The sequence below is a fragment of the Malania oleifera genome, chromosome 4, assembly GCF_029873635.1.
Source record: "Malania oleifera isolate guangnan ecotype guangnan chromosome 4, ASM2987363v1, whole genome shotgun sequence".
NCBI lineage: Eukaryota > Viridiplantae > Streptophyta > Magnoliopsida > Santalales > Ximeniaceae > Malania > Malania oleifera.
The window spans coordinates 96,057,243-96,085,009 of record NC_080420.1 but is presented as its reverse complement, the minus strand read 5'-3'; the positions used below and the strand labels follow the sequence as shown (position 1 = coordinate 96,085,009).

The 27,767-nt window shown below is 39.1% G+C and overlaps 1 protein-coding gene across 2 annotated transcripts; it reads left to right on the top strand.

Moving 5' to 3' along the window:
- The first annotated feature begins 23,661 nt into the window (after positions 1-23,661).
- Positions 23,662-26,659, top strand: LOC131153092 (probably inactive leucine-rich repeat receptor-like protein kinase At5g48380). 2 transcript variants are annotated; one of them, XM_058105136.1, is made up of 3 exons: positions 23,662-23,936; positions 24,277-25,155; positions 25,338-26,659. In XM_058105136.1, exons 2-3 carry the CDS (start codon positions 24,301-24,303, stop codon positions 26,340-26,342), a joined length of 1,860 nt encoding a protein of 619 aa, XP_057961119.1. In that variant the 5' UTR covers positions 23,662-23,936; positions 24,277-24,300; the 3' UTR covers positions 26,343-26,659. The 2 variants fall into 2 exon arrangements, with proteins under 2 accessions (XP_057961119.1, XP_057961118.1); XM_058105135.1 differs by having other exon boundaries at positions 23,668-24,111.
- Positions 26,660-27,767: the final 1,108 nt, after the last annotated feature.

The following is a 27,767-nucleotide window of genomic DNA, read 5'->3' as shown; positions in this document are numbered from 1 at the left end:
TATGTCATTCTATGCCTAGGGTCAGTTGCCATAGTTTCAAAGGATGTCATTTTTTGCCTAGGGTCAGCTGCTCAGTTTCAAAGTATGTCATTCTATGCTTAGGGCCAATTGTCCCAGTTTCAAAGTATGTCATTTTGTGCCTAGGGTCAACTGCCCCAGTTTCAAAGGATGTCATTCTGCGCCTGAGGTCAGTTGCCTCAGTTTCAGATACCAGCAAGACAAGATTGACTCAGTCCAAGGTGCAAAAGGATTATTCAAAAGCCTAATAAGACAAGTATGAATGAATGGTGCTCTATTGCTATATGTATGCATGTTGCTACTTGCGATGTTAGAATGCAGAGAGATATGCATGTTGCATAAGATAATGTGTATGTAGTGTGTATTTTCTTTTCTTATGCAATGCATGAAATGCTTGTTGTTGCATGAACTTTCTTCTTCCAATATTCCCCATAATCGACAATCCCAACTCCGACCTTGGCTACTTTTCAAACTTCAATCCAATTTGAGAGTCCCTAAATTGGTTTATTAGAAATTCAATCTGTCATTTGCCCTAGTTTTATTTGTCATTGATCTTGGTCATGTTTTTAACTTTTACTTTGATGTGCAGGCACCGAAACTAGCTATAATGACGTTCAATAGGGAATTTGCCCTTGTTAGATGCATTTGTAACCATTCTCGGCTATGTTTTTGAATTCTACTCTGATGTGAAGGTACCAGAACTGGTTATAATGACGTTCAACACGGAATTTACCCTAGTTAAATGCATTTGTAACCGTACCAGGCTATGTTTTTTAATTCTACTCTGATGTGAAGTTATCGAAACTGGCTACAGTGAAACTCAACCCGAAACTCGCCCCAGTTACATTTACATGTAACTGCTCTTGGCCATATTTCGGTGTGCCTTATGGGATACTTCTTTGACTATCCAATCGTCTTTGGAGCCTTTAAAGGACAACATGGGTTTTGAGGATGAATGATCATGCGTCTTGGACATCAATTTGCTAAATAAAAAGGTCATATGCACAAAATATATGTTTCACCATGTTTATGCTATTTTGAAAGGAAAATTTTATACCAATATTCGAAAGTCATGTGACATTGATGTTAATCTATCAGGCTAAATAGCTGACTCTCTCCTTTTGTCAATTACCCCAATCTTGTCGAAGGAAACTTTTCCCTTTTTGTCTTTTGATGGGAAACCAATGTCATTTTCTTATTCTAGTTGTTGCTCATAGTTTAGTGAAGTTCTAACTCTGTTTTGATCTTGAGATGGACTTTGGGACTCAGGACAAAACGTAGGCCTCGGGATACGGGTTCTTAAAAAAATAAGGAAACTAAGGCTCAAAATTCCCTTCCCTAAATGATATCTTCTACCCCAGTTTGTGGCAAAGTACTTACAAAGTATTGACCAAACTTGTCATTTGAGCAAGCTGCCTACGTACCTTTTCTGGATCAGGTCATTACATAGTTCAGACTTAATCATTGAGTCTAACAAATCAATTAAGACAACGATGTATGCCAGTCTAGTTAGGTCTTTCATTTGGATCGTAATTTAGGCTTAGGGATAAAGGTCAATGAATAAAGAGGTATAATAAGACTCAAATTTTGTTGATGTTATCAAAGGTAATCGTTGGTCAAGGATCACATGTGATGTATGTCCCCTATTTTCTTTTCTTTCTTTCTTTTTCTCTTTTTCGCATCTTCTTTTTTGCTGCACCTTTCATCATCTTTTTATGGAAGAATCTTTAGCTCTATTTTAGTTTGAACTCCTTTTGGGACCAAATCCTTTTACAATTGCCCCAGTGTAGGGGTGTGATCCTTTGACGAGTTAGACTAAGAATTGAATATTTCGGACTCAATGGGGTTAGCAAGAGGTTTTTCTTGATCTTCTTTCTAGGTAGCAGAAAAACGGCCTGCCATCATTTTGGTAGCTAATTGTTGTCTCACATGATATGTCAGACCCTTTAAAACCCCAAACCCGGTTTAATCTTTAGGCAAATGACTTTTTAGAAGAAAAGGTTTGACATTCAGGCTCAAATGGTATAACAAGTGATAAATCAATGCTTGGTTCTTTTTAGGAAAACTGGTCGACTAAGGATGGCCATCTGTCATTTGATCAAAACAAAGGCGATGAGCCACATGAACTTGTGGAACAATTAACACTATTTCATGGTTTCAAAGCAAAATGCTTCTTTGACGTGTGAATCCATAGGACGAGGAAAATTGTTTCATCTTCTTTAACCTCCATTTCTTGTCTTACACTATCATCTGTTCTAGTTTCATGAATACCAACATTGTTATTTTCCTTGTTCTCGTATGAAACAAAGCCAAATAAAATTTTGCAATTGAACTCTTGATGCAAATGATATACGAAAGTGCATAACTTCATTTTTTTAATGGGAATGAAATTACCTAAGACATAAATGTCACAGGATTACAAAAAGGAAATGAAAATATCAAGGAAGTAAAGAAAACAAAAGCTCCACATGAAGTGGATTGGATAGTTAAATTTTTTGTCAATTTTGTGTCTTTGTTCCCATTGTAAAGAAGGTAACCCATCCATTTACGAAACCTTTCAAACTCGTGATCGATATATTCCTTTGCCTAGCTCCGAATCCCAGATCTCCTTCCATTATGCTAGTCATTTCCTTCCCCATGATTGGGGAGAGGATCATTCTGGATTCCCTGCTGCTTGTCATCAAAGGATAACCAACCTGCATCCCTCAGTGTTTATACTTTATGTTTGAATGCCTAGCAGCGCTCGATGGTGTGCCCAGGGGCATTTACATGATACACGCACCGGGCATTGGGGTTATACCAATACGGGAAAGGGGGTATGACAAGAATCCCTAGAATGGTTGAAACCATGTTTTGTTCTTTCAATTGAGAGAACAAGTTCAAATATTTCATAGGAATGGGGTCTATTTTCTTAATATTCCTCTGGGTGCCCCTTTCTTGTGTTTTGTTAATTGGCTAGGTGGGCATAGGCCTGAGAGGAACGAACTGAGGCCTTGTTCCTCGATGTGCAATCTGATTGATGGTGGGTCTGAAAAAAAAAAATTTTCTTAGGCCACTGATTTCTGCCTCCCTGATGATAAAGCCCCTGAATCATCTGAGCTTCATTGTCTTTCTTCCTACCCATCCATTTCTTGCTTGATCTCGAGTCTGAATCCGCAACTTTCACTTTGGCTGTCTTGATGGCTACTTCAACCCTCTCTCTAGTGGCCACAACATCCATGAAATCATGGGGAGTTGCTCCTAGAAGGTGCCCATAGTAGGGTTCTTTTAATGTACTCACGAATAGGGAGATAGCCTCCCTATCCCTCCATATGTATGCATACTCTCAGAATGTTTCAATGGGCTTCTTCTCCATCGTCTATAGAATCATACGGTCTGGCGTCATTTCAACCACATGGCGGCATTGGGCCAGGAAGGCATTGGCCAAGTCCTTCCAAGTGTGAATTTGTGCTTTGTCTTGCTGAATGTACCATCTAATGGCCGACGTGGTCAAAATGTTTTGAAAACAATACACCATCAGTTTTTCATTGTCTAAGTACGCTGCCATCGCCTCACAGTACAATTGTAAGTGGGTTGGAGGACATTGGATTCCATCAAATTTTTCAAAGTTCGGGACCTTGAATTTTTGCAGTAGAGTGATCTTCAGCACTAGGCAGAGGTCTGTTAGAACAACAAAATTGAACGAATTAGATCCTTTAATGGCTCTCAACTGCTCTTCAAGCACGTCACTGTGATGCTCGGTTGCAATTCTGCTTGCCCCCACATCTGCCATCATTATCAGGGGTACTCCAATCGCTAGAATTCCTGGCATTGGTGTGGTAGGAATGAATTGAGCACTATTTGGTTGGGGGTTTTTTGTGGCGACCGGAGGTTGTACCGATGTTTGCCCATGGACTGAGGTGAACCCCAGAGGATGAGCGGGGTATGAATCCTCCTCATCATCTTGTAGTTGCACAACCTTCCCCTTGCCCATCAGTAGGTCCAAGATTTTACTCATCTTATCATTCAGATCTCCCTGCCTTTGTTCAAGGCCCCTAATTCTGATTTCCACCTATTCAACCATAATTCTTGCATTTCTTCTAGTGTTGTAAGGGTGGGTAGAGGTAGGCTCAATGTTGGAATTCTGGATTTTAGTTTGGCCTGATTTTACAAGAAGTTGAAATGTGTTTATTTGGCCCATCGGAGATGAACTGTCATGCATGGATCAAGTGTGAATTTATGCATGGATGCATGTAATGCAACCTCAATAATCATTTGGCCAAAGTTTCGGGAAAAACCCTATCCGTTAATGATCTCGGGAATGATCCATTTTCCCCTGGGTAAGGTACTTTGGGAGATAAAATTTAACTTTTTCACAATTGAATTGGGCTTTTTCGAAACATTGGCCAAGTGATATGGATGCCTAAGTGAATGCAGAATATTCAACACAAAGCACTTCAAAACATATATACAATAAACAAATTAACATGTGGAGAAGGATGTAGCTCCTATCCCAACCCCAGGTGGATTCATCTATTGTACCAAGTTCTTCAAAGCTCTATCCTAGGGAGGGAATCATGTGGGTAATCATGTGCGGTTAGGCTCTAAACCTTATTGATGACAATTCCCCAAATTGGACTTCAATCCTCTCCCATAGGGGTCCGGACAAAGCCCGCATTGAGCAAAGTGGTTCGCGAGTCCCATCAAGCTTTAGCTACGAAGGAACAAACGCTATTACACTCCTATTTAATCCTAGTAGGTAAGGCCCAGGTATATGGTGTGCGAGAGTGTGTGAACTTTCTTTTAGCCTAAGCCCTTTACCCCACATTCATCCACATATTTATTCAAACAAAATATTCACAAGTAATCTAATGCTTAATAAAACAGCAAAGGAAACAAAGTAGAATGCTTATTTAAAGTATTCACAATCGATCATTTGCTTAACAAAGTATTAATCACATGTTTATTCAAATAACCATGGAAACATTCAATGTAATCAAATATTATGTACAAAATATGGTGGAGTAACCAAAAGGACTTATTATATTTGAACTTGGGATAATTCTCAATTAATTACTGGCTCGACTCTCAAAAATCCCTACCGGAGTCGCCAAGCTGTCGTGACGTTCTCGGACGTGAACTTGGGACGAAAATGATGTGATTTTAAAAATGATATTTTCATGTAAAACAAGGTGTGATGGAGTTGCCACTAACCTTTTGGAGTATGGTTAGAACACTTAATTACTACCCAATTAAGGGTAGAATCGGTCTCCGTTATCAAAGTCGAATCCCGAAATTCAATTACGTGAGGGGAAGGTATTAGCACCCCCTACATGCTCATTCTTACGAACGGTACCAAATTAATTGAAAATTATCCCATAAATCAAACTTAATAAGCCTTCAAAATTCCTCCCCTTCAAAAAGTGTAAAGAAATGCACAAAATGAATACTATATAGATATTCTCACAAAATAGGGGCATACCATACTCCGAAGAGTTCATGCCTCCCTTTTATATCATTGGTATAGGAAAATCGAGAAAATAGGTTATTAAAATACACTCTCGGCACTTTGAAATTCATACAATTTCTTCTACGTAGGAAAACACTATTCCAAAAGCTTTTTGAACTCTTTCGGGGATGAAAAGTTGCAAAGATGAATTTCTAATTTCAAAAGCATTTTTATATTTTTCTAAAATTTTATGACAAATTTTTTAGTACTTTTCCCCAAATTTTGAGCAATTTAAATAAAAATAAGAAAATTAAGGCAAAAACGATGACAAGTGAGCTTGAAAACATTTTTTTTATATTTTTTTATGATCTTTCTAAGTGAAAAAATAATTTTGGGAATTTTTTGGTATTTTTATTGATTTTTCATGATTTTTAATACTTTTTTGGAATTTAAAACCAAGCTTATAATATGAGAGAGAACAAGAAACCCAACCAAAAATATTTATTTTTGTTGAGGCTTTTCTCCTGTATGTTTGTGATTTTTCTATGATTTTTATGAAATTTTTTGGATTTTTGGTGAATTTTAAATGAGTTATTTAAGATAAAAACACAATAAAAAAAAAAACTGGTGCAAACCGGTTCAGGGGATGAGCTAGTCAAACGTTGACTGATCTTGGGGGGAAACCTGGTTTAAGGTCTTGGTCAAGACCATTACGCCACGTGTCACACTTGGAGTGAAGGACGCACACGGGAGGAGACTGGCTACGTGGCTACATCTTGACCATCCTGGAAAGCGAGGATCCTACGACTGGCAATGAGCTGTGTCAGGCATTGATGGTAAGGGGGACAAAGCCGCCACGTGTCGCATGATGGAGGGATACGCACATGAGCATTGATGAGGGTTCTTGACACTAAACGATCACGACCGTTGGTGGGGGCAGAGATCCAATGGTGGGAAAAAAAGGCACTTCTTAGCATTGATTGCCCCGAGAATAGGACAGACATGAGTTGACACAAGAGGGGATGCACGCAGATCCTCATGATAGCTTCAAACGCGGTTCAAACCTAGTCGTTGTTAGGGAAAGGAGATCCAATGGTGGTGACTTGGTTGACGTGGATTGCTATCATGGGGTGATCTAGGGCGTTCAACAAAGGCAAGGGATGAACGGCCAGGATTTGGCCGTGCATGATCTTGATCGTGCAGCAATTAATGGCTCCACATGTTAGCATCCTATGGTTTTGGATCGAAGCATACTGAAACTAAAATTTTTGTTTTTTGGTCATTTTTCCATCCTTTCACAGCAGCCTCTCCTCTCTCTTCTTCCCTTCTCATCTCCCTCTCTCTAAACCCTAAACCTCAGAAAACTCTAACTTTCTCCCTCTGCCATCTCTTCTCTTGAGCTCCATAAAACTGAAACCTGGTTCAAGCCTTCCTTCTTCTCTCTTTTGCCACGAATCGAGCCTGAACCCTCGCATCTCACTCTCTCAGAATTTTCCTCTCTCCCTCTCTTTCTTCTCAATGAAGGGTTTCTATTCCTCAATACTTCTTTTTCTTCTTCTTCTTTGATTCCTCCACAACCTCCTATCTCTGCAAAACCCTCTCTCTCTTACTTGCAAGGTTCAAATCCTAGTTCCTCTTTGGTCTCTCTCTTTTTTTTAGAGTGATCTGAAATCTGAGTTTAATTCTTTTGTTGACTAAAAACTCCAAATCTCCCAGTTTACAGCTCCCTTTGTGTCAAAAAATTACCCTAGATTTTTCGCCTTCCTAGTGGCAAACAGAACACCCGAAGGTGTTCGGATGATGGAGCTCGATGCAATGCTCCAAGATTGATTCAATTTTCTTGGGAGTCACAGATAAGTATTATTCAACCTCCTAAACAAATTTTTATTTTTTTATCTTTATTTCTTATGTTGTGATGTTCGTACTTGGTGAATATTGGTTCTTCTAGGGGATTAGGGTGTCGATTCTGAGGAAGTTAGGGTATGTCTCGGTTAGGGTTTCGATTTATGGGTTAAAGAGACGAGGATGAGTTAACTCGTCTCTTACCAGGTGAGTGAGGCGTGGGTTGACTCGTGCGAGTTAACCCGGTGTGTGTGTGTGTGTGTGTGTGTGTGTGTGTGTTTGCTGATTCAAATGAACTTTGATGAGTTCAGTGTGATGACTCGGGTGAGTGAGTTGGCACATGCTGGGTCCGGGTCACATGTGGGCTTTGGGGCCTGCAATAGTGGGCCTTAGGTTCTTTTTAAAAAAAAAAAAAATTGGGTATGGGCTTCTGGATTTTAAAATGGGTTATCGGCTGGTTTAAAATAAGAGTTAGGTCGGGATTGGTTTTTAAAATGGTTTTGAAAAAGGGGTTTAGGTTTGAGAGTCAGGTTCATTCAAACCAGTTTCAGGTTCAGGTTAAATGAGTTCAATTCGAATCAGAAGATCTGAATCCTGATTTAGGTTGAGACATGATTCAGAGTTTGGACATGGGGGTTCAGACCTCAATTTGGGTGTGGGTGGTTTATCTAAACTGATTCGAACCCGAATTAGAATTTGGGTCTGGGAGGACCTACACACAGTATAGTATATCTTAGCAATTTAGGATTTGAAAAGAAAAAGGAAGTTACCTAAACTCGAGCTCCTCCGGTCTTCTTCTCCTCTTCGTTGTATCTGATCTGCTTTGGTATTTTGAGTGTATAACTCTAGATGTTTTACTTCCAGATTCAAATGCAGCTCTGCCTCTAGATTCTGGATGCTACTCTGAATTTTTTAGAGCTGGCTTAATTTCTACAGAGTGCTTCTCTGTCTTTTTTCTTCTCTGCTCTCTACAATTTGGCAGAGATTCTCTACTCCTTTCCTTCTTCAAACTGGAAGAACCTCCCCTCTCTTCCTAATTTCTTTCTCTCTCAATTCTTGCAAGATTTCTATGCTCTCCAAGGGGTGTCTCTCTCAATTTTAACAGGAATTTTCTTTATCCTCTCCCTTTGTCTGCTGCAACAGTGCGATAGGGAGGCTAGGCAATCCTTTTGGCGCCAATTTTCCTTTTCTAACAGAATTCCCTGCACTGGCAGGGAATATTTTGTTTAACAAACTTATTCTGCACCCACGTGATTGTATTTTCCTTTTTATTTTGGCATTTCATTTGCTCACTAATGTGTTTTTATTTTTTCTGTGCATAGGTGAACATGGGAGGTCCTAACTAGCAGTAGGGCATTAGAGGGCTTTAAGAGATGCTCCTAGGTGGCACTCGAGGGTTGGACTTCGTGATTTTTTTTTATTTATTTTTTATTTTTTTTTGCAATTTTCATGTATTTTTTGCATGTGCCCCCGGGTTGCTTTTCTGCAACATCTCTTTGTACCCGTGGCATCCCTCTAGAAGTAGCCCCCTTATCTGAATGGCTAAAAGAATCCGTGGTGTAAAGCGCACACACGACCCGACAAATATAAACTCCTGCTCCCCAAGAGTTCGAAACACTACTTCCTTCCTGTGGCAGTCTATACTCGCATAGTTGGCTGCTAACTAATCCATCCCTAGAATGATATCAAAACCGTGTATGTCAAAGACAATCAAGTTAGCACGCATCATCCTCTCCTAAATTCCCACTGGTAGTCTCGGATCACTTTACTACACACTACCACTGACCCTGTCAATGTGACCACCTCTAACCCAGCATCTAATGATTGTGTTTCTACCCAACACAATTTGGTGAACTCTCGAGAAATAAAAGAGTGTGTCGCACCTAAGTCAAACAATACTACAACACTATTTTGTAAGCACATAAATGTTACCTATAACCACATCTCCTGTATTCTCGGTGTCGCTCGGATTTAAGGAATACACCCATGCCTGGGTCGTACCCCCCTGGTAGTTTCCATGCAGTGCTTGGTTACCTCCCCGATATTGCAACTATGGAGGTGGGAAGTTCAACGTTGCACAAAAATCTCTCGCCATGTGTCCGGGCTTACCACACAGGTAACACTCACCTGGTCTGCCCCTGTATTTGCGCGAATGCCACCTACCACACATAAGGCAAACAGTGTGTGATGAGGTACCCTGAAATGCCCTAGCACCCGTATCTTGTCGTTGGCCTCTGTCGCTACCATACCTCCTCCAGCGCCCTGCCTTGCACCCGTATGAGAACTAGAATGCATCGGCCTCTTCTTCGGGTCTTGAGCCTCTACATGCCCCTATAGGTTTGCCTCTACCACAGTGGCCTTATCCACCAGAGTAGCAAACTCCTGCACCTGTAACACAGTCACCTACTTTCTAATCTCCTACTTCAAACCCCTTTCGAACTTCCAAGCCTTCGCAGACTCATTTGGTACCATATAAGGAGAAAACCATGACAACTCCACAAATCGGGCGGTGTATTGCTGAACAGTCAGTTGTCCCTGAGTCAGATTCAGAAACTCATCTGCCTTTTCTTTCTTGACAGAGGATGTAAAATACCGATCAAAGAACACCTCTCTAAAGTGGCTCCAAGACATCGCCACCGGTACCAGTCTCTTCTTCTCAAGCAGCTTTACTGCTTCCCAACATCTCTCGGCCTCTCCGATTAGTTTAAATGTGGCGTATAGCACGTTTTGCTCATCGGTGCATCATAAAACGGCCAAGATCTTTTTGATATCCCGAATCCAATTCTCTGCGAGGATTGGGTTGGTACTTCCCGCGACGGTAGTAGGCTTCGGGCGAGTGAACTTTTCAATAGAATCTCTCAGCTCAACAGTGGGACGATTATGCCCCCGAGAACTCTGTATAACCTCGGCCATAAACTGTTGGGCAAAGTCCTGAAGTGCCACTGTAGTATCACTACCACCCTCATGGGCAGCTCCCCCACTACTACTTCCTTTGGCGATAGCGTTACTGTCATTGGGATCCATCCTAAAGATAGAACCAAAACGAATTCAGAATTCTAATATCCTAACATGTCTGGTGCAATTATAACACTAAAATATTCACTTTAAACAGACCCTAATACTGGCCTAAATCTTCTCCCCTAATTTACAACATACTCTACCAATTCCCTATTTCCATTCTAATTTTCAAGTTCCTGCCTTTCCACTTGGAAACAAAACCATCAATGGATTGTCGTGATTTTATGAACCCGTTGACTGATCCAGAACCTAGCAACCTAGGCTCTGATACCACCTGTAGCGCCCTGACTCGGCACGTGGGCCCGGAGTGCTAATGAAACGTATAAATACTCTCTGATACTATGAACATATATATATATATATATATATATATACATATATATATATATATATATATATAAATGCAACCCGCCCTAACCAGGGAATCCTGGGTGCACCTGCCATTACTAAAATTAAAAATTAAAACCATACAGTGAAAGATTTCTAAAACATCCAAATACTTTATCAGAGTTCTAACTGTTCCCAAATACATACATACAAAATACTATCTATCTACATATTACAATCCCAAAATATCAACATAAAATATCTGGTATCTCACCAGTTCCGATTACTACTCCCAAAAGTCTAGTCCTAGCCCCGAGGTAAGCTAGGCATTATTCCTCGAAGGTCCTGAAAAATAATTTGTATAATGGGGTGAAACACTTCTCAATAAGATGGACTATATTATTATCTGTGTGTGGCTAGCATGAGTTCCCGTGTGAATATAAAATTTCATCATTTAACTGTATATGAAAATGACATTTAAACTGTACTAATCAGTATATCTGAAAATACATAATTTTTGAAATAATAAACTATCAGCTCAATATAGCCCATTTATAGTAAATTTGCCCATATATGCATAAAAGACACAACCTGGACTATTGAAGTAACGTCGTCATGCTATCACATACTCATACGACATGCTTTCCCCCATGACGAGTTGTGTGGCCCGAAAGTTGGACTCAACTCGCAGCTGGCGGTTCCGCAGTTGAGTCAAACTATCACTGTAAGTATGATTATGCCTACCTATGGTCACTCGGTATACCATGGATGGGGCCCCCCAAAAAAAACCTCAAAGTAGTACTGCGCCCCAGGTCTCCAATCGACTTATCACACTTCTATGCCCATGTGATTGCACTCACTACCCACATATAGCTACGCTACCATGCTCACAATATCACAATATCATATATCGCAAATCCATAGGGTTCTAGAATCATATATGGCAATTTACACAATAAAAATTTTATTATAATTCATTTCATATAAAACCTGATATTCAGTAAAACTCAGCCCCCGACCGTTATATCAAATATTGTATAAAAAATCAGTTTAAGCATTCTGTTCACATATGTCATTTAAAAGTCATTCCCATACCACACAATTTTCATTTGTTATCCATAAATAAAATAAGCTAACTGGGAAAAACATAAATTGCTGAAAACAGGGTATGAACATCTCCAAGGTTTTATTTAACTTAAACTACTTATTTTACAGAAAATAGAAGATGATCAAACCACCCACATTAATTTCCCCAAAAACATATACTGCATTTTAATCGGTCCATATTTCACAAATAGCTTACATAAAATAATCCCCTTACCTGTTTGCTGAGAAGGTTCCTAGAACGCTCCTAAAATCTACCCTACGACGATATAGAACTCAAAATCCTAAAACCACATGTCTACTAGTTTAATCAACTTAATTCACAGAATATTTCTCATTAAGCATTTCCTAGGCCTTATATACACCAAATTAACCATAAAACCCTAAAATACCCTGGTTTTGGAGTGGTGCCTAAAAATCCCAGATCAAAAATTCACTCCGCTAGACTTGTAGAGAATTTCTCCTAGATCCTCGTAGTGGCTTCTAATCATCGAATCAGGCGACGAATGGTAAGAAATCGAAGAGAGAGAGAGAGAGAAAGAAAGAAATTAAATTTCTTAATGAAGAAGCAACCTAAAATTCTATTTATACCCCTTTGACCTGGCACGATTCGTCGACGAAATGGGACCTTCGTCAATGAACCGTAGAAGGACAGTCGTCGACGAACCTTAAGTCTAATATTTTTCCTATCGTTCGGGATCTCTTCGTCGACTATGCCTAAATTTCATCAACGAAGCACAGAAGATCACTCATAAATGAAAATAGGGGATTCGTTGATGAGGCATGTTGTTCGCTCTTTTTATATTTCCTTTTCTTCTTTTCTTATTTCCTCTTTAATTTTTGAGTTCGGGTTTCTACAAGAATCCTCTTGGCAGCACCCAAAACCTTCATGCCAAATTCCTTTCTCAATAGAGTTTTCAACTAATTAACCTCAGTTGAAATCTTCCCAGTAATTGGCATGTCATTCACATAAAACAACAAAATAATTACCCACTTGCATCCTATCACCCTCTTCCCCTCTAGAAGCTCCACTAACTCCGACACCTGATTCTTATGTAGTAAATACACCTCCTCTACCATAGCACTCATCCATTTATTTTTCTCTTTATTGTGCACCGCATCTTGAAAAATAGCAGTAAAATGATGAATGCATAAGACATCAGGTCATCAAACTCATACCTGAGTGGTAGCTTGATAGTGCACCTAGGCCTATTGTGATCTTGTTGGTCTTTTGAACTAGAACTCCCTATAATACGAATTATGTTATCTCTACCCTGAGTCTGTAGCTCCACCTGCATCACAATATCCTTTCTGCTCTAGTTTATACTGTGATATTGCTGATCTCCTAAGTTAGAGCTCCCTGCACTTCTGCCCTAAGTCTCCTACCTGAGTATGTTGCACCATGACTTTATCATAAAAAACCATGTCTTCGCCGATCACCACCCTATTTGCCATTGGATCACACAACTTGAACCCAAATTTATTATACCTTATAAAGATGTACCGTCCAAACATTACACCAAGCTTAGATCCCACCTCACTAGAACATGCACAGTTGGATATCCAAACTCTTTCAAACCAGAGAAGTCTACTACATAACCTGTCCAAACCTTTCCTGTAACTCTCCCATCTAGTGATACCGTTAATGATCGGATAATTAAGAAACATGCCTTACTCACTGACTTTACCAAGAAGTTCCTTGCAAGCCCTGCATTTAACCTACCATGCTCACAAAACTCCTTGAATACCAGCATACTCAGCTTCAATGTCTGACCTGAGGAACTCTAAATATCAAGATCAAGATGTATGATGGTGTGGTAAGGACGTTATGTGGTGTAAGGCATATACCTGATCTACAAAAGAATGTGATATCGTTGGGCACTTTGGATTGTAATGGGTATAGTTACAAGTCTGAAGGCAGGACAATGATGGTATGTAAAGGCGTCTTGTTGGTGATGAAGGACAGATGTTAGTAGAAAATCTCTATGGACTACTAGGTAACACAGTTGTAGGTGAAGCTATAGTTGAGAATTCTGAGTCAAATAATACCTTTTTTGTGTAAACCAACTACATACAAAATGGAGGGTATTCTTAATTACATTGTTCAGGATGTTTGGGGACAGGTGAGGGCAGCATCACGAGTTGGACATATATAGGTACTTCATGAGGAACTCTCTCCCAATCTGGTACTCCACCTCAACCACAATTTAGACCTGGCAAACGTCTCCAACTTGTGTCGCATGAGATACCCCTAAGCCTTTTGTGATGACCTCACGAAGTACTCATGTCCAATTTGTGATGTTGCCCTTACCTGTTTTAATGGGAAATGATTCTTCATGCAAAATTGTTGGACTAGGAAACATAAGAATTAAAATGTTTGATGGTGTTGCGAGAACATTATGTGATGTAAGGCACATACCGGATTTATGAAATAATTTAATTTCATTGGGCACTTTGGATTGTAAAGAGTTTAGTTACAAATCTGAAAGTGGGGTAATGAAGGTGTGTAAAGGCATTCTAATGGTGATGAAAGGGAAAAAGTTAGCTAGAAATATCTATGTACTACTGGGTACTACAGTTGTAGGTGGAGTTACAACTACAAATTTTGAGTTAGATAATGTTGTTTTGTGGCATATGCGGTTAGGGCATATAGGTGAGCATGAGATGAAGGAACTTCATAATAGGAATCTTTTGAAGGGCGTCAAAACATCTAGGCTGAATTTATGCAAGTATTGTATTCTTGGAAAATAGAACGGGGTGCAGTTCAAAATAGTCACTCACAAGACGAAGGGTATTCTTGACAACATTCATTCGAATGTTTGGGGGCTGTTGAGAGCAGCATTGCAGGGTGGATATATGTACTTCATGAGTTTTATCGATGATTACTCATGGAAGGTCTAGGTGTACTTCATTCGGCATAAGTTAGTGATATTTGTTAGGTTTAAATTGTGGAAAGCTGAGGTGGAAAAATAGAACGGGAGGAGAATTAAATGCCTCAAGTTAGATAATGAAACTGAGTATGTTGATTTGATGTTCATAGAGTTTTGTGAGCAACATGGCATAAGGAGACATTTCACAATATGCCGGACAACATAATAAAATGGTGTGGTGGAAAGGATGAACTGAACTTTAGTTGAAAAAGCTTGGCGTCTCAAGTTGAATACAGGGCTTGTAAAAAACTTTTGGGCCAAGGCAATGAGTATGACGTGTTTCTTAGTTAAATGATCACTAAGGACATCACTAGAGGGGAAAGATGGAGAGGAAGTGTGGACAGGTAATGCTGTAGATTACTCTGATTTAAGAGTTTTTGGTTGTCCAGCCTAGCTATGTGCAAATTTCTAGTGATCGAGGAGGGATCAAAGCTTGATGTAAAGTCTAGACATTGCATTTTTATAGGGTATCAAAAAGAATTGAAAGGGCTCAAGTTGTGAGATCTAATGACAAATAAGGTAGTGATCAGTAGAGACATGTGGTTTTTGATAAGAAGCCATGGTGAAGCGTACTCAGAAGGAAGAAAAAGAGAGACAGATGCTAGAAAAATGGAGCAAAGATGAGCATGTTGTGCAGGTGGAGTTAGAGACTTAGGGTAGTGATGAAAGTGTTCAGAATGCAAGGAGTTTTAGCTCAGAAAACCAACAAGATCACAGTATCGCTATACACAGACCCAAATGCACTATCAGGCCACCACTCATATATGGATTTGACGATCTGGTATCTTATGCTCTCATTACCAGTTGCAAGGACCCAACTGCATTTCAAAAGGTGGTGCACAGTCAGAAGAAAAGTAGATGGATAGGTGCTATGGTAAAGGAAATGAAGTCATTGCATAAGAGTCAGATATGGGATTTGGTGGAGCTTCCAGAAGGGAAGAGGGCGATAGTTTGCAAGTGGGTGTATAGGAAGAAAAAAGTAGTATCATAAAAGGAAGGAGAGAAGTTCAAGGCTTGGTTAGTAGCAAGGGGTTACTCGCAAAAGAAAGGAGTTGATTGTGGTGAAATCTTATCTCCTGTGGTCAGACACACTCCTATTAGGGTAGTGTTGGGATTGGTGGTGCATTGCGATATGCATTTTGAGCAAATGGATATAAAGACAGTGTTTCTCCATGTTGATTTAGGAGAGCTAATTTATATGGTACAACCATAAGGGTTTAGTCAACCTGGACAAAATCATTTGGTTTGTAAACTGAAAAAATCACTTTATGGGCTGAAACAGTCTCCGAGGCAATGGTACAAACATTTTGACTCCTATATGATTCGAATAGGCTACATGAGGTGTGAATATGATTTTTGTGTGTATGGTAAGAGTTGTGATGATGGTTTCCTTATTTTTCTGTTGCTTTATGTTAATGACATGCTAATTGTTGTGAAAGACATGATTGAGGTAAATTAGTTGAAGACTCTGTTGAATAAGAGTTTGACATGAAAAATTTGAGTGCAGTCAAGAAGATTCTTGGGATGAAGATTCGCAAGGACATAACTGCAGGGAGATTGTGGATATCTCAAAGTGGTTATATGGAGAATTTTTTGGAGAGGTTTGATATGGATTCAAAATTGGTAAGTACACTATTAGCAAATCATTTTAAATTATCTACTGCTTAGTGCCCAAGGGCAGATGATGATACCCTTGACATGTCAAAGGTTCCCTATGCTAGTGCAGTGGGGTGTTTAATGTATGTTGTGGTATGTACAAGACCAGACCTGGTACAATCTATTATTGTGGTAAGTAAGTTGTTTTCAAATCCAGGTAGACAACATTGGGTTGCCATCAAATGGATTTTCAGATACTTGCATAGTACTTCTCACTATGACATCATGCTCGCCTATCTCAAAAATTAGCATTAAGCATATCCCCAAAATGGAGAACACAAATGCCAATGCCTTTTCAAGGTTAGCCTTCGCCTCAAAGACAGATTGGAAAAGGGTTATCTATTTGGAGAGGCTTTGAAAACCCACTTATGAAGAGGCTAGCATAGCCACTATGGAAGAAGAGGAAAATTGGAAGACTTCAATCATAAAATATCTCAAAGATGGGTAGTTACCGAAGGATAGGAAAGAGTCTTTAAAGCTCAAAAGAAAAGTAGCTAGGTACATGCTAATGAATAAAGAATTGTACCGCTAATCCTTCACATTACCATACTTATGTTGTTTGGATAAAGGTGAAGCAAATTACATCTAAATAGAGATTCACAAAATGAATTTGTGGTAATCACTTAGGAGGAAGGGCACTCGCTTATAATGCCTTACGATAGGGGTGTTATTGGCCTACCATGAGACGGGATGCGCTAAAGTTGGTAAAACGGTGTGATAGAATCAAAGAAGAACTTTGACTTCCAGTGATGAATGGAAGAAGAACCAGGAGAAAAACCTACATTTAGAAAGGCAATTAAAATAGAAAACCTCCTTTTTAGTAGAATGTTTCCTCATCTAGTGGCATGATCTTAACAACCTAACCAAGGGTTGATAACCTTTACGGTGGAGTAGAACAACAAAACAAACTAGAGTTAAATAAGAGTTGGGAGCCAACTGACTAGGAGACAAGTTATAAAACCATACAGCATTAGATATAAAGGAATGGAAGGTAGCCTAAGTCCAGCCTTGAAATAATCAGCATATAACAAAATCTCATCTGGACCTGGCTAAAGAGTTAATTCAAAATTGGAGAGTAGCGAGAGCTGAATAGGGTCTAAGATAAAACACAAGGCATGCAAACAACTCAAGTCATCTTGAGTTAAGCAAGACTTGGCATTTCTTGTCATGCCCCGAACCCGCAGGTGGGTCCCCAGTGTGAATTTAAGTAACCTAACCTATCTCTGTCTCAATTTAAATGTACATGATACAATACAAATAGAGGATCCGACCTCGTGGGGTGAACGGATGCCCACATACATACACACAAACATCCATACTCATCCAAAATACGCAGCAAAATACGGTCTTTTGTACATAACAGTATCATACGAGAGTCTATGCAAGCTAGGATATACATTCCCATGATACAAAACATACCCCAGGTGTCTACAAAAACCATCCCGACAACCTGGATACCAAAACTCGTACCTAATAGGTACTAGCAGTAACTAATGACTCCCCCCGCTTCCAGATGCTAGGAGGCTAATTACAGCTACCTGAAGGACCTGAAAAACATTGTATGTACATTCGGGGTGAGACACCTCTCAGTAAGGAACAAATCAGGTTATATCAGTGTGTGGCATACCAGTGTTATTTTACATACTTCATAACACTATAAAATACGATACAGTTCGAAACATTCCCATACAATTTCATACAATTACAAATAGTTCCAGTATTTTCATAAAAACCATTCCAGTACATATGTTACCCAAAACATACGGTCAGTGTCATCACACTAGTTCACAACTACACAAGGTCACCTCGTCTCACAGCGATTACTTTGCTACATACGCAACTACGCTGTGACGACCGAGGCCCAATAGCGATTACATTGCTTCATACGCAACTACACAAGGACACCTCATCTCACAGCGATTACATTGCTACACACGTAACTACACTGCGACGACTGAGGCCCACAGTGATTACATTGCTACATACGCAACTACACAAGGTCTCCTAGTCTCACAACGATTACATTGCTACATACGCAACTACGATGCGACGACTCAGGCCCATAGTGATTACATTGCTACATATGGTGTAGAACACATCCTTTGGTGACCAGCCGGAACGTACTGGTGATATTTTACACCCCGGATATAGAGTCGACATACATGGCTATTTTACAAATCCTAGAATCATTTTGGAACTCACGTTCCTATACATTTCAGCGTACGGTAATAAGCCGCCACATAGTTGTTTTACAAATACTTGGAACAAATACATACAACCATACATACCACACTTATTTGGTTTACGGCAAATCATATCGTTTACAAATTCAAGTATACAACTTATGCAAATATGGATTACGGTCACCTCAATAATATAGTTTCAACGTAACTAACCATTTTCCAAACCAAATAAAGATGATACCTGAAATCCCCAATTTTTTCAAAAATTGTAACCCAAAAATCCCGTATTTTTACCCGATAGATTTCCCCAAATAAGTTGCCAAAACATACATATGATCGTAGCTTACAAGCTTACCGATCCTGATTTCGAAAATAAACTGATATAAACAGAATCCCCTTACCTTAACCCGAATTCCAATTACGAACTTTATGGTCCCCAAAACTACGAACTACGACTCCAAAACCTACCAACCACAGTACAATACATACTTACAATCCATACTACTACACATATACTGAATTAGAAAAAAAAATCGAGTCTTACCTTGATTTTAGCCCAAAACCCAAAAATGCTCGAAACGGAATTCTGATCAGCTAGAAACGTAGAGAATCCTTCCTTGATCCTCGCAGTAACTTCAGATTCCCAATTCCATCAACGATCGATGAAGGAATCTAGAGAGAGAGAGAGAGAGAGAGAGAGATAAGGAGAGAGAGAGAGAGAGAGAGAGAGAGAGAGAGAGAGAGAGAGAGTTTAGGGAAACTTAGTCCCAGAGCAACCAAAAATATCATTTATAGGACCTTTGACCCGGCCCAACTCGTCGACGAAATGGGGTTCTCATCGACGAATCCTTCACTGCCTTCATCGACGAATCGATGGCCTCGTCGACGAATCTAGGATCTCCGATTTTTCCAAGACTCCTCAGCTTCTCCTCGTCGACGAGCCCATGAATTTCATCGATGAGAAATGCATGGCCTTCATTGACGAACTCTGGCTTCGTTGACGAAGCTCGTTCATATACCAATTTTACCCCTCTCTTATTTATTTAACCAATTTATCACGGTTCAGGTTCTTACATTTCTCACATTAACTATGATTGAAGATTGAGCCTTAGAAGATTCTATTAAAAAGGACAATAGGCTACTAAAGAGAGTAACAAAAAAAAAAAACTTTTTATCCGTTAAAGGAATAAAAAAGAAGACTCTTGAAAAGTTTTGAAGAATATTCAAGAACGCGCAAAGAACACTCAAGAACACATGAAGAACATTCAAAGTATAATCAAGAATATGCGAAGAACAACCAAGAACATTCAAAAACATTTGAAGAACATTCAAATAAAGATTCAAACATTGAGATCATACTTAAAAGAAAAGAAGGTAGCAAAGGAAGTGAATGAGAGAACATACCTCAAGAGAAGCCTCTTATTTCTTAGTGTGGGGAATAAGCAAGGGAATAGAGTTACTTATAAGGAAAAATATGGCATGGATTTTGATGCTATGTTGGGACGCGTGTTAATGTGGAAATGGCCCATTTGATGAGCAGTGCTCATGAGGCTCGAAGACGCTTGCTTGATGAGAACAACTCATGAGGCAATAATAAGTGAGCATAGCTCACCAAAAATGGTCCATCTGATTAGCACCCTTATGAGGCCTGAAGATGCCCACTTTATGAGTACAACTCATGAGGCAATATGAAATGAGCACAACTTACCAAAATGGCTTATCTGATGAGCACCGCTCATTAGGCCTTAAGACGCCCACTTATGAGGTAACAAGAACTGAGCATAGCTCACCAAAATGGACCATCTAATGAGCACCTCTCATGAGGCTTGAAGATGCCCACTTGATGAGCACAAATCATAAGGCAACAAGAAGTGAGCACAACTCACCAAAAATGCTCATCTGATCAACACCACTCATGAGAGCCGAAAATGCCCACCTGATAAGCACAACTCATGAGGTAACAATAAGTGACCATGACTCACGAAAATTGCCCATCTTATGAGCACTACTCATAAGGATCGAAGACTCCCACTTGATGAGCACAACTTATGAGGTAACAAGAAGTACGTAGGACTCATAAAAAATTTCCCATCTGATGAGGCATTACTTATAAGGCCTGAAGATACCTACTTGATGAGCACAGCTTATGAGGCAACAAGAAGTGAGCACGACACACCAAAATGGCCTATATGATAAGCACCACTTATGAGGCTCGAAGACACCCACTTGGTGAGCACAACTCATAAGACAATAAAAAGTGAGCATAACTCATTAAAAATGGTCCATCTGATGAGCACCACTCATGAGGCCTAAAGATGCCCCACTTGATGAGCACAACTCATAAGGTAACAAGACGTGAGTCTGGCTCACCAAAATGACCCATCTGATGAGCACCGCTAATGAGGCTCAAAGACGCCCACTTGATGAGTACAACTCATTAGGCAACAAGAAGTGAACACGACTCACCAAAATAGCTCATCTAATGCATGCCACCCATGAGGCTTGAAGAAGCCCACTTGATAAGCACAGCTCGTGAGGCGACAAGAAGTGAGCACACCTTACCAAAAATGACCCATCTATTAAGCTCTGCTCATAAGGACCAAAGATACCCACTTGATGAGCACAACTCATAAGGTAACAAGAAGTGAGCATGGCCCACCAAAAATGGAATATTTAATAAGCATAGAAGGCTCCAAAACCCTACACTTAATGTAAGATGTTCGACAAGCAAAATGATATGTTCGGCAAAATAAAATTACTTGTTTAGTGAGAAGCTGCTCTATAAAAAAGTCAATCACTTAGCCATTAGGCAAAAAAAATAGAATTACCAACTTGAATTAAGCCAAATTACCAGGGAAGCTTAAGTAGTTGAATTGGGTTAAGCCAACAAGAGAACTAAAAACAACTCAAAAAATAAGCCAAAAGTACTTTAAAATCTCGATTAAAGCCAAAACGACTCAATTAGAGGCAAAATAGCTCGTGTTGAGTCAAAACCCATTTAAAACGACTCGAACAGAGTGATATATGGCTTAAACGGCTCAAATTGAGCCAGAGCATGATCAAAATGGCTTAGATGGGCTGAATTAGCCTTAACGACTCAATTGGAAGGGTAACTGTTTAGCTAGAGTCGAAGCACGAGCAAAATGACACAAATAAGTTGAACTTGCCTTCAGTGGCTTAGTGGAGAGGAAGGTGGCTCGATTAGAGCCAACACACAGATGATGTGACTCAGATAAGCCGAGTTTGCTTAAAACGACTCAAAGGATAGTGACTTAACTAGAGCCAATGCATGGACAAAATGACTCGGATGAGTTGAATTCACCTCAAATGGCTTCAAAAATCCCAAGTGACTCGGATTAAGCTAAACCTCCCAAGCACGACTCGGATTGAGCCAAACCTTCTAAACATCTTGAAGAAAGTCAAACTTCCCAAACGCAACTCGTAATAAGATGGATAAATATAAAACGACTCGAATCAAGCCAAACAACATAAAAATGACTCAAATGAAGCTAAATGAGCTTAAATGACTCGGATTAAGCCGAATCTTCTTAACATGGCTCAAATCAAGCGGAATAAACCTAAAGCGGCTCAGATTGAGCTGAGCCACCCTAAAAATGACTTGGATTGGGTTGGATGAGCCTAAATGGCTCAGAATGAGTCTAAGCCATCCAAATGGTTAAAATAAAGTCAAAATTTCCTACACAGTAGGAATCCCAGAGTACTCTCGAGTCGAGAAAATATGATTAAAAATTTGAGAGTAAAAATGGGGAGAGGGTGCAACTGATATAAACAAAATTAATAGGGCATATTAGTAAGAGACCAAAATCAAGGCACCACTATTATTCCCCAACAAATATTCTTAAATTAAAGTATAACCCCCTGCCATTAAAATAAATGACTAATAAATATCGAATTCAACAGAGCATGCCCTCACTGCTATAAAATGGGCACCCCGGGAGAAGGTAAATCATCTCACTCTCATCCATTCTTATTGTTGCAATTGACTTTATCCTCTTATATTTCCTGACTTAGGCATCAGAGTGATTCCCAGGAGTACACAGACCCAAGCCTCTCTTATTTGATTCTCTGCAAGTGATCAATGTCAAAGATCAATCCAAGTTTTCAAGCCAATTTCGGTAGCAATAATGTTTAATGAATTAAGGAATAACTATTCCCTTGATTCCCAAAATTTAAACTATATTCCATATTATTTCAAAGAATAGTTATTTTGTCAAACCAAACAAGTCCTAAATTTTAAAACAGTTGAATTTTTGTAAAATTAATTGGTTTTTAGGATCATTGTCCTCCCCCCCCCCCCTCCCCCCCTTTTTGGGTAGAAACTATTGATTTTTATACAAATGTCTACACATTTTAATTTGTTGTGAATGTATGACTATAATAAAAAAAAATACATGTATATAAGCATGGAAGCGTATATGTATTTATACTCACAATTATCATTTTAGTTAACAATAAGCAATGAAATTAATGCATACTTATGGAATCCTTATTCTTTGCCATTTTGTGTATTTACAAAGAATCATAGATCTTACTTATCCTTTTTTACTCACATTATAAGTGTTTATTTTATGTATTTTCTAAAATATATAAAAGTATTAGTCATGTAATATCTATATGAAAATTAATTAATTGGTTAAAAAAAGTAACTTCGCTCTTTTCGTTCAAATGATAAATTTAAAACTCTTTTACTTAAAAAAAATGTTAGAATTTGAATTTTGAAAACTATCAAAAAATTATATATGATGCTAAATGTGTGTAAGTAAAAAGATGTAATTAAATGTGAGATCTAATAATAATGCGGCTTCAAAAATTTTAGTATCTTATGATTAGTGGCCCAAATACTACGATTACTTCAAGCGATTTTAAAAAAGGAAATGGAATGGAGTAGTTTGCCTTCAGGGTTTCTCACTTTCTCTTTTAAGTAACAGCAACACCGGTAGCCGGCGGCGGTTGCTCGTATGAATTGGCGATGGGCAAGGGAAATTGTTGAGGTTTTCTTTACTGTTTTTTTTTCCAATCTATTATTATTATTTTGTTCTGAATTGATTACGAGTAGGGTTTGAACTACGGGGGCGTGAGGGTTGGGCTTGGGCGGGTGGGAAAGCTAGCAAAGCTAGTCAATAAAGAAGTCTTCGGAGGAGGTGACAAATGACAATAGCCAAAACGAATGACCCATGGTGCTTCTTGCTTTGTAGAGAGAGAGAGAGAGAGAGGGAATCTTCGACGACCCTGCTGTGCCCAATTAAAGGGTCGTTGTCCTATTTTAATTTTCTCCCATCTCCGTTCTCATTCTTCATCTGCTTCTTTCTCCTCTTCATATTCTCCTTTCTTATAGCGTCTGATACAGAATGAAGTTTGCAGCCGGTCAATTGCTCTTTGCTCGTGTCTGTTGACTTTGTTCTTCCTCGTGTGAGTGACTCCTTGAGCCTTCTCTGATTATATTCAATTTGTACAATGTTAGGGAAATGAATTTGTGTTTCTGCAAGGGATGATCACTGGGGCTTTTGAGTTCTAGCTGATTTTGGGACCCCTTTCCGCAACCCCTAAATAATCGCCTGTTCCCATGTACTGCATATGGCATGAGGTGAATTGGGTTTGTTTATTTGAATATTTTTTTCCTTTTGGTGTTAATTAGGGCTAGAATTTTCCGGGTTTAGTGGGTTTTGTGATTATTTGAATTTAATTGCAAGGCGTACTAATTTCCCTTCAATCCCCTATTTCCAAATTATTACATTTTTTGAGCTTCCAGATTTGTTAATTTGGGGACTTTCTCATGGATGTTCCCTCGCACATGGCTGTGGATTGTGGTAGAAATCTTCTCCTCCTACTTGGTTTCATCTGCGGTCTGTTGCTTAGTAGCAGTGTAATTTATGCCACTCCTACTGATATCTATTGCTTGAGAACCGTGAAGGACTCTATTGATGACCCTTCTTCGTACTTGAGTTCATGGGATTTCGCCAATGACACCGAAGGCTACATCTGCAAATTCGTAGGCGTGGAATGTTGGCATCCTAATGAAAACAGAGTCCTAAATATTCATCTTTCGGACATGGGTCTGAAAGGCCGATTCCCTCGTGGCATCGAGAATTGCACCACCATGACTGGCCTGGACCTCTCTAGCAACAATTTTTTCGGATCCATCCCTTCCGATATATCAAACAAACTCAAATACTTAACCAACCTTGATCTCTCCTCCAACAGTTTTTCTGGTCAGATTCCTGTGAGTCTTAAGGATTGTTCATTTCTGAATGTCCTTAAACTCGACCATAACCTGCTAACAGGTTCAATCCCACTGCAACTTGGGCAACTCAATCGGCTTAAGACATTTAGCGTTACCTACAATCAATTGTCAGGGCAGGTCCCTAACTTTGCTAGTCCTAGCATCACTGCCGAGAACTTTGCAAATAATCCAGGATTATGTGGGGCACCTTTGGGCCCATGCCAGGGTAAACAAGGGAAATCTCATGTTGGTGTTGTTGTCGGAGCAGCTGTTGGTGCAATAATTGGTACAGCTTTTGTTGTGGGTATTGCTCTCTACTACTCACGTGGAGTGGCTTTGAAGAAGAAGGAAGATGATCCAGATGGCAACAAATGGGCAATGACTATAAAGGGAATGAAAGGCATTAAGGCAAGCTTGTTATATATAATCTATCTTATGTGGAAAGAGTCCAAATTTATGATTCTTGTCTTCCAAGGTTAAACAGTCTCTTTCTTTAGAGATGTTGCTGACCTTGTTGTGGTTTTAGTTCTTATATTTAGATTCGAACTCGCTAACTAATAAGGATACTAATAAGATGCTGCTGATCACAGGTTTCAATGTTTGAGAAGTCAGTTTCAAAGATGAGGTTGAGCGATCTTATGAAGGCTACTAACAACTTCAACAAGAGCAACATCATTGGAAGTGGAAGCATGGGAACTATGTATAAGGCAATGCTTCCTGATGGCAATTCCCTTATGGTAAAGAGGTTGCAAGATTCTCAACGCTCGGAAAAAGAATTTGTGTCTGAGATGAATACCCTAGGGAGTGTTAAACACAAGAACTTAGTTCCTCTATTGGGTTTTTGCGTGGCAAAGAATGAGAGGCTTTTGGTGTACAAGTACATGGCCAATGGAAACCTTTATGATTGGCTACATCCTTTGGAACCCAATGCCGAAGCTATGGACTGGCCATTGAGGCTCAAAATTGGGATTGAGGTAGCTAAAGGTTTGGCCTGGCTTCATCATAACTGCAATCCCCGAATTATTCATAGAAATATAAGCTCCAAATGCATATTACTGGACGAGGATTTGGAGCCTAAATTATCTGATTTTGGACTCGCAAGGCTCATGAACCCAATTGATACCCACTTGAGCACTTTTGTTAATGGGGAGTTTGGAGATTTGGGTTATGTTGCTCCCGAGTATCATCGGACACTGGTTGCGACTCCAAAGGGTGATGTTTATAGCTTTGGAACTGTTCTTCTTGAGTTGATTACTGGCGAGAAACCCACGCATGTGACTAATGCCCCTGAAAACTTCAAGGGAAGTTTGGTGGAGTGGATCATGCATTTGACAACTAATTCTCTTCTCCAAACTGTTATTGATAAATCTTTGCTTGGGAAGGGTTTTGATAGTGAGCTCAACCAATTTCTTAGAGTTGCTTGTAATTGCGTGTCGCCAAATCCAAAGGTGAGACCAACAATGTTTGAAGTGTACCAGCTTCTTAGAGCTATTGGGGAGAGATACCATTTCACAATTGATGATGAAATATTGGTTCCACCAGCCAGCAATGGTGATTTCCCAGATGAACTAATTGTTGCTCAAGAAGCAGGGTAGCTTGGCAGAAAAAGGTAAATTTCAGAATGCGATACGTAGAATATTGTAGTATTAATCAGATGCCATATGAATAAGCATCTTCATCAGCATATACAATCTTATATCTGCACTATTGTATTCAAGTCTAGCATTTTCAAGTTTAGATTGCGTACTTGTATATGTGTAACTTGTCATTCTAGGTATTATTTTTCCTCTTCTTGGTCTATCGATGTACTAAAAATGTCCATTTTGGTCTTGAACAAATGACCAACTGATGGGTTCGGCTTCATGATTTTCATTTAAGGAATTACCACTGGCATGGGCCACATCTGGGCTGACTTCGGATGTGTTGTGGAGTCCAATCAAACTTCATTGTTTCTTTCTTTTTCCCACCAGAGGGAGAAATTGGATTTGCAGATGTGCTAGAATTGATTTCTCCCATACGACTCCTTCGCTGCAATGGTTTTGTTTAGAGGGTACTTAGGTGGAACATTGATTCAAACTGAATCAGAAATGTTCCTTGGATACCAGGAACAATAACTCAAGTGCTTGTCTTTGGTAGTATGGAATTCACACCTTGATTTATATTTGCAAAGACTTGAACATAATTTAATATAATTTTATTTTATATTTTATTCAAGTTTACAAAAATTCAAGGCTCAAAATCGTTTCCAAAAGGATTGGATTTGATTTTTTGTAGATTGAAAACAAATTTTATATAATTTTATACCATATTTTATTTAAATTCTTATATTTTAAATCTAATATTTTAATTTCATGTTCCTAAACCTAAAGTTTCTATTGGTTGAGGGATTCGTGGTACATTGACTCTGCCCCGTTGCCTCCCCAACAATCCGTGCAAAAAGGGCTCTTATGCGGGTAATGTCCCATTCGAAATTTACTACAAAAAAGTTAAGATTCACTTTGCATGCCCTCCAATTTTTCAAAAAATTACCTTTCGTTTTCAGTATTTCTTTTTTTTTTTTTATTAAAAAAATAGAAAGTCTTATGAAGTTTATGTCAAAAATTTCCTGTTATTAGTCAACCTTAAAATTTATGGGAATTTTTTTGCCGCTTAATTCACGTTTGATATTTGTAATGTGCCCTTAAAATATTAAATTGTATAATTGTGTGAGTTGTCTTGTGTGTAGTCATGCTCATACTCGTCTAAATCTAAGTATTATTCTTATTGTTTTAAGTTAGGATTAGGTGATGTTTAAGTTAGACCAAAATAAGATCATATTCCATTTTTTTAAAATTCAAAATTATTTTATTTTAGTTTAAATTATTAAAATGTAATATGTATGTGTGTGTATGTGTGTAGATGCATTTTTTGTGTGTTAAGTTTATTTTCTTTGGGTTGGATGGCTTGAATTTGGCTTGTACGGGTTGTATTCCTACGAAGGCACGTTTATTTTTGACTTCATGCTTGAGTCTTGAGTACCT

Excerpts from the sequence above, each read along its gene's own strand:
- LOC131153092 (XM_058105136.1), top strand. The coding sequence starts at position 24,301 with ATGGATGTTCCCTCGCACATGGCTGTGGATTGTGGTAGAAATCTTCTC. Across the intron at positions 25,156-25,337 it reads AGGGAATGAAAGGCATTAAG|GTTTCAATGTTTGAGAAGTC; the intron begins GCAAGCTTGTTA and ends TGCTGATCACAG.